This window comes from Mauremys reevesii, linkage group 1, assembly GCF_016161935.1.
Source record: "Mauremys reevesii isolate NIE-2019 linkage group 1, ASM1616193v1, whole genome shotgun sequence".
In the NCBI taxonomy this organism is placed as follows: Eukaryota; Metazoa; Chordata; order Testudines; family Geoemydidae; genus Mauremys; species Mauremys reevesii.
The window spans coordinates 58,592,046-58,604,469 of NC_052623.1; the positions used below are offsets into that span (position 1 = coordinate 58,592,046).

The window sequence follows — 12,424 nt, forward strand, 5'->3', positions numbered from 1 at the left end:
GCAAAGAGAGAGAATCGGATTATAGAATTGTTGTTCTTGTTTTGAAATCACCAAGCTCTGCAAAAAGAATGAGGAGTACTTGTGGCACCTTAGAGACTAACAAATTTATTTGGGCATAAGCTTTCGTGGGCTAAAACCCACTTCATCGGATGCGTGCAGTGGAAAATACAGTAGGAAGATATATATATACACACCGAGAACACGAAAAGATGGGGGTTGCCATACCAACTCTAGCGAGACTAATCAATTAAGGTGGGCTATTATCAGCAGGAGAAAAAAAAATTTGTAGTGATAATCAGAATGGCCCATTTCAAACAGTTGACAAGAAGGTGTGAGTAACAGTAGGGGGGAAATTAGCATGGGGAAATAGTTTTTACTTTGCGTAATGATCCATCCACGCTCAGTCTTTATTTAAGTCTAATTTAATGGTGTCCAGTTTGCAAACAAGCTCCTAGACTTAGTGCATTATGATGACTCAACTCACCCGCCAGTGTTTTCCAGGTGACACGGTGATACATGAATTAACAGTGGCACCTGATATTGTCTCTTAATTGGCATGCTGTTTGCTCTGTCCTTTTTTTTCTTTACAGGTGAGGGCTGAAGAGGGGAAGCCTGGCATGGAATCAGCCAGAATCAAAACCACTGCTGAGAGATACCTGTCTGCTACCCAGAACTACCTTAGTATCAGCGTTCCACATGCTGTCATAGCACCTGGAGATACTTTACTTATTACCTTGAAGGATGTCCACCAGTCCAGCAGCAGTAACATTGACTATTTCTATTACATGGTTAGAAATAGGACTGTGACAACAATACTTTGTGTTAGAACAGATCATTTTGCAGTTTATAAATCTACACAACTGACCTTTTTCAGGTTGGGAGAAAAGCATATTAATGTAAGATGCAGCTTCGGAGGAGATCTGGTGCAAAGAGATCCATACACATGGTATTTTTAGATCTTTTGTGACATCCATATACTTTAATTGAAGTGAAAGGCACCAGACTGAGAGCTTTGGAAACTGAAGTCCTAGGGAGAAAAATTCCATGATCTCCTGATTTTCCTAAGTTTGGGCCAAATTTATGCCCACTTCTACCAGATCTGAATTTGGTCCTTAAAACTGCAATAAGCCCAGATTTTTCTTTTTTAAAATTTAGTCTTTATAGTCCTGATTCTTATTTACACTCAGGCCCCTTTACATCACTCTCTCAGTGCAGAGGGGCCTTAAAGTCAGCAGAAAAGTGTATGTGCATAAATGAGAATCAGGCCCTATGAGTTTAAAGTGCAGTCATATTGCTGGCGTCCTTTAATGCCTTGCAGTGTCTCTTCCAGATAAATGGTTCTCATTTTACAAGTAAAACTATACTTCTTTTAAACTCACCTAGGATCCCAAAGTCCAGCTAGTCCTTTCTAGCTAGTGCATCATTACCTGCAACTAGAGCTGGCCAGGAATTTTTTGACAAAACATTTTCCAGTGGAAATGAGCTGTTGAAACTGATGATTTTCACAGGAAAGGGTCAGTTTTGATGATTTTCCTGTTTTGAAATATTTTTTGAAATGTGTTTTGAAATTGTCAAAATGTCCCATTTCAGCATTTTCAAAATGAAAAGTTCCAGTTTTTTGGTTCCAAATTATATTTTTTGTTGAGAAATGTAAGGGTTTTTTAAAAAATGAAATTATATAAATATTGAAATGATATGTTTCAAACTTATCTGAAGCAACCCAAACTGAAATTTTTTTTGGATTAACAGTTTGCTAAAAAATTTTAAGATTTTTGGCTTTTTGTGCTGATTCAGGATGGAAAATTTCAAAATCTCAAACGTTTCCTTAGGATAGGAAAATAGTTTCCTGTTCAGCTCTGACTGAATCTAAGAGCATGTCTACACTACAAAATTAAGTTGCTCTAACTTATGTTGGCATACAGCCGCCTCAGTAATTGCATAGCTTGTGCATGTCTGCACTTTGCTCCTTGTGTCGGTTGTGTGCATCCTCACTAGGAGCACTTGCACGATTGAACTGTCAGTTCGGTGGCACCCAGTTCTTCAGATACAGATGAAGAAGTGGGGTCTTTTACCGATGAAAGCTTATGCCCAAATAAATCTGTTAGTCTTTAAGGTGCCACTGAACTCCTCGTTGTTTTTGTGGATACAGACTAACATGGCTACCCCTCTGATACTTGAACTGTCAGTGTGGGGAATTGTGGGATGGCTTTGAAAAGCCAGCAACAGGTGATGTAAGCAACACAGGCCTGATTTACACTACAGCATAGGTGCCGACTTCCCCTTTGCCCAGTGGGTGCTCAACTCCCACCCCCACCCCCACCACAGGCCCTGCCCCGGCTCCAACGCTTCCCCACTCTTCCTTCCCTGCACCACCCTCACCCTGCCTCCATTCCACCCCCTTCCCCCAAGTCCCCACCCCTGCCCCGCCTCTTCTCTGCCTCATCCGCTCCTCCCTGCAAAGTGCTGCCAAACAGCTGTAAGGCAGCAGGGGAGTGGGAAGTGCTGGGAAGGATGGGGAGGACCGGGGACGCGGTGCGCTCCGGGGAGGGGAGGCGAGGAGGGGGTGGGGGGAGCTTGGCTGCCAGTGGGTGCTCCAGCCCCAGAGTACCCACGGAGTCTGCACCTGTTCAATACAGAGTTAGGTCAACGTAAGGCAGCTTATGTCAACCTAACTCTGTAAGCGTCTGCACTAAAATGTAGCTACCACCACTGTAACTTGCCCACTACACTGGCTTAATAACTCCATTCTGCAAGATGCATAGCGCTTAGGTCAATGTAGTTAGGTTGATGGAGTGTCAGTGTAGACACTGCATTGCTAACATCGGCTGTTGCTGCCTTTCAGAAACTGTCCCACAATGCCCCACCCTGGTAGTTAAATCAGTACAAATTCTCCTGGTGAGGACACACACTGTCAACACAAGGAGCATACATGTGGACATGTAAAACCAATTCAATTACTGCGCTGGCAGTAATCCACAGTGTCCACATCCACAGTGTCTACACTGACACTGCATCAACCTAACTACATTGACATTGACTCTATGTCTCTTGTGAAGGTAGAGTTATGAAGTTGGTGTAATGGGCAAATTACATTGGTAGAAGCAACATTTTAGTGTAGACACTTACATAGTTAGGTCAACATAAGCTGCCCTGTGTCGACCTAACTCTATAGTGTAGCTAAGACTGTAATTTAATGAACAATTCTCTTCATGATGCACAAGCCAGAAAACAATCTTGCTCAGTTTCTCACAACTTTTATTGACTCTGCAATGCTAACAAGTATAAACAATATTTCTTTCACTAAAGTAAGCAGATCTGACTATGAATCCACTCAGGGAACAAATCAGTTGAATGACAAATATGTTCATTTTTTTTAACCATAACTGCATTTTACAGCTGACATTTTCAAAGCTGTGCAAAGCATTTGGACACCCAGTTACCATTTAATTTCAATGGGAATCAGGTGTTCAAATCCTTAGACAGTTTTGAAGATCACAGTCCCAAGGTTTACAAGTAAGATGTAAAAAAGAGACAATTTTATGCCAGAAAAACAACGAGGACTCTGGTGGCACCTTAAAGACTAACAAATTTATTTGGGCATAAGTTTTCATGGGTAAAAAACCCACTTCTTCAGATGCAATTTTATATCGGGATTAGAATACCTGCTCCCCAGAACTACCTGGGCACCTTATTACCCTTGAAGTGCAATATCTGTAAGAAAGTTAAAACCCGTCTGAAAGGAGAAACTCCATTAGGTCATTTGTGACACTCTCTGTTCTACTTTGGCCATTTTAATGGCAAAAACCTGTAGTTTTTTTAAGACTTATGGCCAAATGACCCTATGTTTTTATTGTGTCCTGTCTTATGACATTTTACTGTTGTTTCTAAAAGTGTCTGGCTTCAGTTCAGGTAAAATCTTTATCAACTCTGCCATCTAAGGGTCTGATTCTGGCTTTCTTACAACTTTCTCTAGAAGTGGTTCAATTTAAATAAATAGGATTACTTGCAGGGAAAGGAATTAGCCAATGTAACAGTGACAGAATCAAGAATAAGAGCCAGATTCTGATACTCTTACTCATACTGAGTAATGCCATATCCTGTCAGTGAAAGACCTATCCCCCATTCAGCCCGATGTAGAAGAGCCAGTGTTCCTATAGCCTGCTGAAAGACAGCCACAAGACTGCCTTCTGAAGTCCCTTTTGCAAGGTCGGATGCAGGGGTGTGCTAGGGACAGAGTTGGGGGTGAAGGAGTGTGTCAGGGTGGACCCCCAGCACAAACATATGCAGAAATTCAGGACAGTGCTGCAGTTCTAAGGGCAGCCTTGGGATGCTACTGTAACTTAAACAGGCTACCAGGGCTAAGTTATACTGGGGGACCTCTCCAGCCCTAGGAGTTGCCCAGGATCAGGAGGGCATGACTCCATGAGGTCTCCCATGGAGCTTAGAGGTACTACCCATAGGCCATGAGTTGCGTGCTGTTCCTCTTTGAGGTGCAGCACACAACATCACCCTATGAGTAGTACCATTGACTTCAATGAGAGAACTTATGGAGTTAGGTGCTACTAAACCAGAATAAGTTATCAGAATCTGCCCCTAAGTGACATGATTATTTAGTTTCGTATAACCTTTATGTAATACAAATTCTGTCATGATTGCACAGCATTTGATTTGTTTTGCATTTGCTTTTGAATTGCAGGTGGTGACAAAGGGGAAAGTTGAGGTTATGGGAAGGGTCCCGTATGCAAATAAAATAATCACTCTGGATGTTACTGAGAAAATGGTGCCTGCATTTCGCTTTATTGCTTACTACTTCATTAAAAATCAAGGCCACAGTGAGATTGTGGCTGACTCTGTGTGGCTAGACATTGTGGATGCCTGTGAAGGAAAGGTAATGACAAATAAAGCGATATTTATAGAGAACAAAAATAGAAAAAGAGATGAATAAAGTGGGATATGCTAGAGGTTGAGCCAAAGATCTGATCCCGTATGTATAAAAGTGACAAAAAGCAGTTTCATATGGGTTGGCGTTTATTTATTAATAATCTTTTGGTAATTCCACCATTACCACCATCTAATTCTGAATATACAAAGGAGCTGCATTAGAATAGTCCCTTGTAGTAATCTTTTAAAAGCCTAGTATTTGAGGGATAAATTCTGTTCTCATATACTTGATTTAGACCTGTGTAACCAAGAGCAGAATTTGGTCCATTAAGTGAAAGTGAGAAGGCGGATGTGGGAGAAAAGAAAGTGAAGTAGCAAATTGTTTTAGTTTAATTAACTTTGTAACATAGATAAGCTGCACTTCACTAGTTTTATTTCACAGTATTTTTTATTTTTAGCTTGCTGTGGAAAGATATTAAATGCAGCTGGTACTGTTTAAGGCCCTGATTCAGCAAAGCATTTAAGTGTGTGCTTAAATCTAATTGAAGTTAAGCTCATCCTTTTCTGAATCCCTAAATATTTAAGGTAAAATTCTCTTCACAGACACACCAGCTTCCAAGGCTCTTAGTGGGTGTTGCCCACATGCATCTGAGGGCAGAGTCTCCATTCTTTAAGGTTCTGGTTTTCTAAGCTCTCATTGTAGCAATTGGAGTAAAGGACAATCAGCACGGTTTAGGATCAGCCCCTTTATCTTTGTCTGCCAACAAACATATACCACAATTGACACTAGATAAATGTTAGTGGTGTGAAATGCAGAAAGCTTAGATAGAAATTACCTATATTGCTAATACCCCACTAATATCAATGCTTGATATTAATGCTAATGAGAAATATAAAATTCTGTTATTTAAACATTTTGCATTTAGATTAAACTGAAAACCGACCGAGACACATATGAACCAACGGAACTGGTAAATTTATCCATTGACACAGATCATGCAGGAACTGTTGCCTTAGCTGTGGTTGATACTGCAATTTTCATTCTAAACAAAAGGAATAAGCTCACGGCCAAAAAAGTAAGTGTGTTAAAAAGAAAATAGCATGTGTCATTGAATCAAGTAGTATTTCATAGGAGAATAGAGAAATCTGAATATAATAAATGAGTAGTTATCAAAACATTATTCTAGACATTGCTTATTTGGGAAAATATTTTTCTTATATATTTATGATACATTTATAACCAATTTGCATAGGATTTGACAAAGCAGAATAGACTAGTAGCCTATCCACTCTCATATGGGCAAAATTGATGATGCCGAGGAAGGCCATAAATGAATTCAGTTATGCCCTTCTTAAAATGTCAGATTCCTTTTAACTCAGTGCTGGGGTGTAACCAATACTTCCATTTGCATCATTTCTGCATATGGCCCGATAACAGGATATGACATCGCTATTCAGAAAAGAATCACTAGTTTTGCAATAGTGCACCTTCCTTCAATGCTATTATATTTTGTAGGTCTTTGAAGCAATGAACTCATATGATCTTGGATGCTCAGTGGGCGGAGGTGCTAATAGTGCTCAAGTTTTCAATGATGTGGGTCTGGCCTTCATATCAGACACAATTAAATCACATTTTCGGCAAGGTAAACAAAGACCTTCTTCCTTTGCTATAGAAGTGTATTGTGGTAGAATAAATTTACACTGAATTTCTGGGGTTTGATTTTTAGACCTTGTATGGCACTGTATTGTCGCTCTATTCAGCGGCCTCCCTTCTGTGTGGTCTTATTATTTCCCAGTGTTCATTTTCCCATCTTATACTATGTGTTCATAGCTCATATGCAGGTGAAACAAATGCCTGGTCATTTGGCATCTATTATAGATTGGACTGTGTGCGGGGGGAAAGGCACTGGTAAACCAGCTTTGCAGATCATGCATCTTCTGGCTGCCAGGCCCCAGGCTGGTGCTGAGGAGCAACTTAGAGCAGCCTCAGGTATTAACCAAACTCTCTTGCTCTGTTTTCCTAGGCTATACGTGTTCCCCTGCTACCAGAAGACAGAAAAGATCACTGGATTTTCACAAGCAAATTTCAGGAATTGGTATGGCCATTAATCTTCAGGGGCAAGAGCCAGAGGCTGCTGGGGCAGGGCGGAGAGGACTGGAGAGCTAGGGACCAGAGCCTCAGGGGTGGATGGAGGGAAGGGGAAGGATGGCAGCGTGGGGGAGGGGAGGGGACAGGGAACGGGATGGCGTCGGGAGCTGGAGCTTACCTGAGGGAATGGGAGAGGTCTCAGTTATAGAGACAGGCGCTAAACTCTGCTACGTTACAGGGTGTAATCAGGCTAAATCTATTTATTCTCTTTTAGAGGACATGCCAATGCTAATTGTATGCCATTCCACTATATCATCCATTATGTTTATGTTCTGTGTGTGCCATAGATTTCAGAGGAAAGCCATTTTAGAAATGATTATATCGTTAGAAAATGTTTTATTAATACCGCTTTTCCTTCCCTTCTGCTTCAAAGCCAGGTTGCCTTCGGCACAATGTGTTCCAAATGACAGACGTGTTAGAGATCTAAATATATATGATCTGAAGAAAGCATTTTCAAAAATAATTTTCCTATAAGTCTGTCACATGAAGGTCTGATATCTTATGACCTGTCACTATAAGAAACAAATGCTTCATCCCAGGGTTTTCCTAACTTTCTGGAACTGGCTATCTATTCCAGGAATAAGAATAGGATCATGACTCACTCCCCACAAGACCTCTAACCCTCACCATGGGCAGGTGAAATTTTGAGCCATAACCATACTAGACAGAACAACTAACTATGTAGTTTTTAACAGTGATTTTAAGGATGTCTAAAGTTTTATAGATCAACATGCTGGAAGAATCAGTCTGACTGATTAATAATGGTTCACATAATGCTGAATTGGGGATTACAATCTTAATTCTTTTTTATCTCTATGCAAACATGATACTTCATTTATATCTTCACCATTAGAGAGAAACCTGATTTACAGAGACAAGAGAATGAAAATGAGATGGGAACTGTCAAAACTGATCCATCAAAAGCTGAATATTCCTCTTTCAGAGACACCCAAAATCTTCTGTGCTTCTGGCTAGAGCAAGCCAGTTCCAGAGTGCTGACACAAGGGATGTCTATCAGCTTGCCTTCCAACAACCCTGTCAGTCAACATCTTAGCTGAAAGGACTGGCGATCCACCTCTTTCCTGTTGGTGGGTCATCAGAAAAATAGTCCTGCTGCTGGATTTGAAGTTCTCTGAGATGCTGACTGTTGAATTCCTGATGGCTCCCAATTGGCATCTGTTCTCTTAAAGTTTGAAAGGAAAGAACGCTTTTCCAAATTTCCTCTTTGTGCTTGGGAAGACCAGTTTCTAAGTGTTCTTGTGAATAAGTTCTGCTCTGTTTTTCATGTACTGAGCAGTCATATTCTACTATGATAGAGAAAAGTTCAGCTCCTCTAGGTGCCCTCAAATGTCAGCAGCATAAGCTACGTATGACCCCTGCTGAATTACTGAAGCCGTCCGCCAAGAGAGCTTAATCTTCATTCAGGAAAACTTCTGCTCTCAGTAAAAACAGTTGAGTTAGCCTGAAACTGTGAAACCATGAGACATGAGATGCAACATGTTAGATCTGAGTGACCACACCACTGTTCTTACTTGTCTTTGTCCCGGTACCATATATGTAGGTTGAGATACACCAGTGAGATACACCACTCTCACTGAATGTGGGAGTCTTTGACTGCTTCTGAAATGTCTCAGATAAGCATTTTCATGGCACTGCTTTGTAGAGGAGCAAGCCTTCTTCAATAGCAACATCAGAAACATACCTCACGAGCACTAGAAGCCATCCAGTACCAGAGATACCAGTTGACTCATTACGTTGAATTGTTAAATAGTCTCTTTTCCGTCTTTTGAAAGCAGTTGTTCTCATACATTCTCAGCCACATCACTGATACAGTATCAAATAGTCTCATTTTACAAAGGGCCTCTTTTCAGTTTGGTGGCTGATTCATAGATTCCAAGGCCAGAGGGGACCATCTAGTCAGGCTTCCTGCATATTTTAGAAAACATCCAATCTCAATATAAAGATTGCCAGTGATGGAGAATCCATCACAACCCTTGGTAAATTGTTCCAATGGTTAATTACCCTTACTATCAAAACTATATGTTTTATTACCAGTCTGAATTTGTCTAGCTTCAACTTCCAGCCATTGGATCCTGTTATATCTTTCTCTGCTAGATTGAAGAGCTCATTGTTAAATATTTGTTCCCACTGTAGATGCTTCTAGATTGTAATCAAGTCACCCCTGAGGCTTCTCTTTTTGTTAAGCAAAATAGACTGAGCTCCTTGAGTCTATCACTATAAAGCATGTTTTCTAATCCCTTCATCATTTTTGTGGCTCTTCTCTGAACCCTCTCCAAGTTATCAACATCCCTCTTGAACTGTGGGCACCAGAACTGGGGACAGTATTCCAGCCGCAGTCACATCAGTGATCAATACAGAGGTAAAATAACCTCTCTCCTGCTTGAGATCCCCCCGTTTATTCATCCTAGGATTGCATTAGCCCTTTTGGCCACAGCATCATGCTGGGAACTCATGTTCAGCTTATTATCAACCACAACCCCCAAATCTTTTTCAGAGTCAGGCCATATAATTTTTGAACCCATATTCATTGGGCAGGGAAGTATAAGATTTTCTACAATAGTATAATCCTTATACTGTTGTGTGATCAAGATAAGATGCCTGAAGGGCATGAGTCTTGTCATAGCCAGTCTGAATAATCAAGTCTTGCTGATTGTTCAAGGCTTTGAGTTTTCTCAGGAAAAAACCCTCAGGTTCATCTTTCAGTGACAGTCATTTTGAAGGCTTCTTAGCCTCAGCTGCTAGCATTTCACATCGCACCACACACTGTGATATCAAATCAGTCAGTGTAAAACCAATTGTTTCATCCTCGTGTTTTCTTTTAACTTTATGAGCAGTCCTGGGAACACCTCACTTGCCATTGTCTCACTCACAAAACTTTTCAACAAGGCAGGGTCCTTTCCTGACTGACTAGAAGTCCTTTCCTTTGGCTAGAAGTGATCTCTAGTAAAAATGGAATGACAACATGATCATGTTAGGCTCATTGGGCCTTCATGTTACCAGCAGATGCACTGTTCCAGCTCAGTGGTATGTTTTATCATGGTCTGTGTGCATGGGCATCAGCACTTGCCCTTCCTATGGTACATCTTAAATAACAGTGCAGATACAGGTGTTTTATTTGCAGCAGCTCTAGTGGCATCCTGCACGCACATTCTGCCCAAGACTACACTGAGCATTAGTCTAGATTCAGGTTGCAGTAATATGATGGCATTAAAGGCAGCATGCCAATCATGACAAGACTTATTCCATGTATCTAATTACAAATGTATTACATTTCTTTTTTTTTCCCGTTGCAAAATGTTAGAGTCATGTTTCAATTACATTTTTGGTACAATTTTGCATGACATTGTTGGATCTTCTCTACCACCCTCTTTGGGACTGGATTCTATGCTTTGGGAAACAATACCCTATACTCTAAGGGCAGGTCTACACTAAGAGCGGGGGTCGAACTAGGGTACGCAAGTTCAGCTACGTGAATAGCGTAGCTGAATTTGAAGTACCCTAGTTCGAACTACTCACCCGTCCAGACGCCGCGGAATCGAAGTCCGCGGCTCCAAGGTCGACTCCGCCACCGCCTTTTGCAGTGGTGGAGTACCGAAGTCGACCCCGGCGCTTCCGGAGTTCGAACTATCGCGTCCAGATTAGACGCGATAGTTCGAACTCCGAGAAGTCGAACTCACCGCGTCGACCCGGCTGGTAAGTGTAGACTAGCCCTAAGAGACTGTGGCTTCTCAGCTCTCCAAAAGGGATGGAACATTGATTTCTAGCACTCCACAGTTATGAGATATTAGAACTTACCATTGTCACTGGATCAGGATTGAAGATGATGAGTGTAATTTTCACTCTTTACCTTTATCTGATCCTGGATGGGAGGGAAATGGGAAAAAATGGTTTTTGTGGCAGGTATTTATTTTTTTTATTGATGGTCATTGAAAAGCTATTCAAAGGCTAAGCATGTTGGAAACATTCTCAGTGGAAATGGGCTAGTATGCAGATTACAGGTGAGGATGTCAAAGTATATGTTTAGTTTATTAAACCATTCTGTTCTTTGTTCCGGCGAAAGCAGAAATAAAGGCACATAATCCACACAGAGGAGGATAAACCTGATAACTGAAACTCAGAATCTTAAATTTTTCTGTGTAAGAAAACAAGCATTTGAAAAATGTGTCCTAAATAAGAGTCCAATTCTGCTCTCATTCACTTCAATTTAAGTCCGCTGATCCTGCCCCCAGTGACTTCATGGTCTGAACCCGAAGGAAAGATAAGATTGTAAACCTTTTGGGGGAAAGCACCTTCTTCTCGTTCTGTTTTAGTACAGTGCCTAGCTGGGTGGGTCCCTGGTTCATGATAAGGGCTCCTATGGCTACTGTAATAATAGTGAAAAATAATAATAATGACATAGGTGAAGTACATAAGTATGATTGAATATCTCAAAATTTATCAAAGCCTCTGCAACACTGACGTCACTGTCATTTTGTTACAGCTAGCAAATACCAAGATCCTGCTCTACGAAAGTGCTGTCAGGATGGAATGAAATTAAATCCAATGAAGTTTTCTTGTGCCAAAAGGCTAACTAGAGTTACTGGCTCAATCAAATGCAAAGAAACTTTCAAGTACTGTTGTGAGAGGGCTCAGAGCCTCAGGAAGGAGCTGGAAAAGAAGAGACTAGCTTCTGCACTGGCAAGAAGTAAGGAATTTTGCCTTTTAGTAACACCGTTTTTAAACAGTGGATTGTATACAGTCATCTCTGAAAAACGAGTTGTTTTAGGGCTGCAAGGTAGAGAAGAATCACATAAGTAACTATTGTTCATGGGGACATTGCAATGCCTGTGGCTTTAGCCGTGCTAATCTCATAAAACCTGTAGCAGTTTGTGCAGCTGATTCCCCAAGCATGGGGTTCCAAAATGACACTGAACTTCAAATATAATTCAGTCCTGCAAGATACTGAGCACTGACTTTGACGGTCCTGTCTTGCAATATGCTGAGCACCTGATACTTCTGTTGATGTCAGCGCTCCAATACTGCAACATTCTGAGCACCTCTTGCCCTTGTAGTTTGTTACCAATGGTTTCCAGGCGGTACATATGTGTTCATGTCAGATTGTGAAAAGAACAGATTTAGCTCTGTCCAAAAGTCGAGCTCAGGTTTTTGGGCCATAAGACATTGGGTTACATTTATAAAGAGCTAATGCACTGCATGAAGGAGAACATTTGTCTGAATGTAAACTAGTGGCAATGCATCTGGTGTAATTCTCCATTATATGCACACACGTATACATATGTCATGGCTGAGTAGGGTGGGATTTTGGAAAGTGCATATTATTGGTTAAACTCTGCTCCCCTTGAAGTCAGTGGAGGGTTTCAGTGAGAGCAGAGT

At 41.1% G+C, this 12,424-nt stretch overlaps 1 protein-coding gene across 1 annotated transcript in view; it reads left to right on the forward strand.

The window, feature by feature from the left end:
* The window catches only part of LOC120391193 (complement C4-like), a 93,901-nt gene that overhangs the window by 19,878 nt on the left and 61,599 nt on the right, over window positions 1-12,424 (forward strand). The window contains exons 12-17 of the mRNA XM_039514656.1: window positions 591-788; window positions 4,697-4,888; window positions 5,808-5,957; window positions 6,398-6,524; window positions 6,906-6,977; window positions 11,532-11,735. Of these exons, the coding sequence (XP_039370590.1) occupies window positions 591-788; window positions 4,697-4,888; window positions 5,808-5,957; window positions 6,398-6,524; window positions 6,906-6,977; window positions 11,532-11,735 (943 nt within the window). The remainder of the gene's footprint in view (window positions 1-590; window positions 789-4,696; window positions 4,889-5,807; window positions 5,958-6,397; window positions 6,525-6,905; window positions 6,978-11,531; window positions 11,736-12,424) is intronic.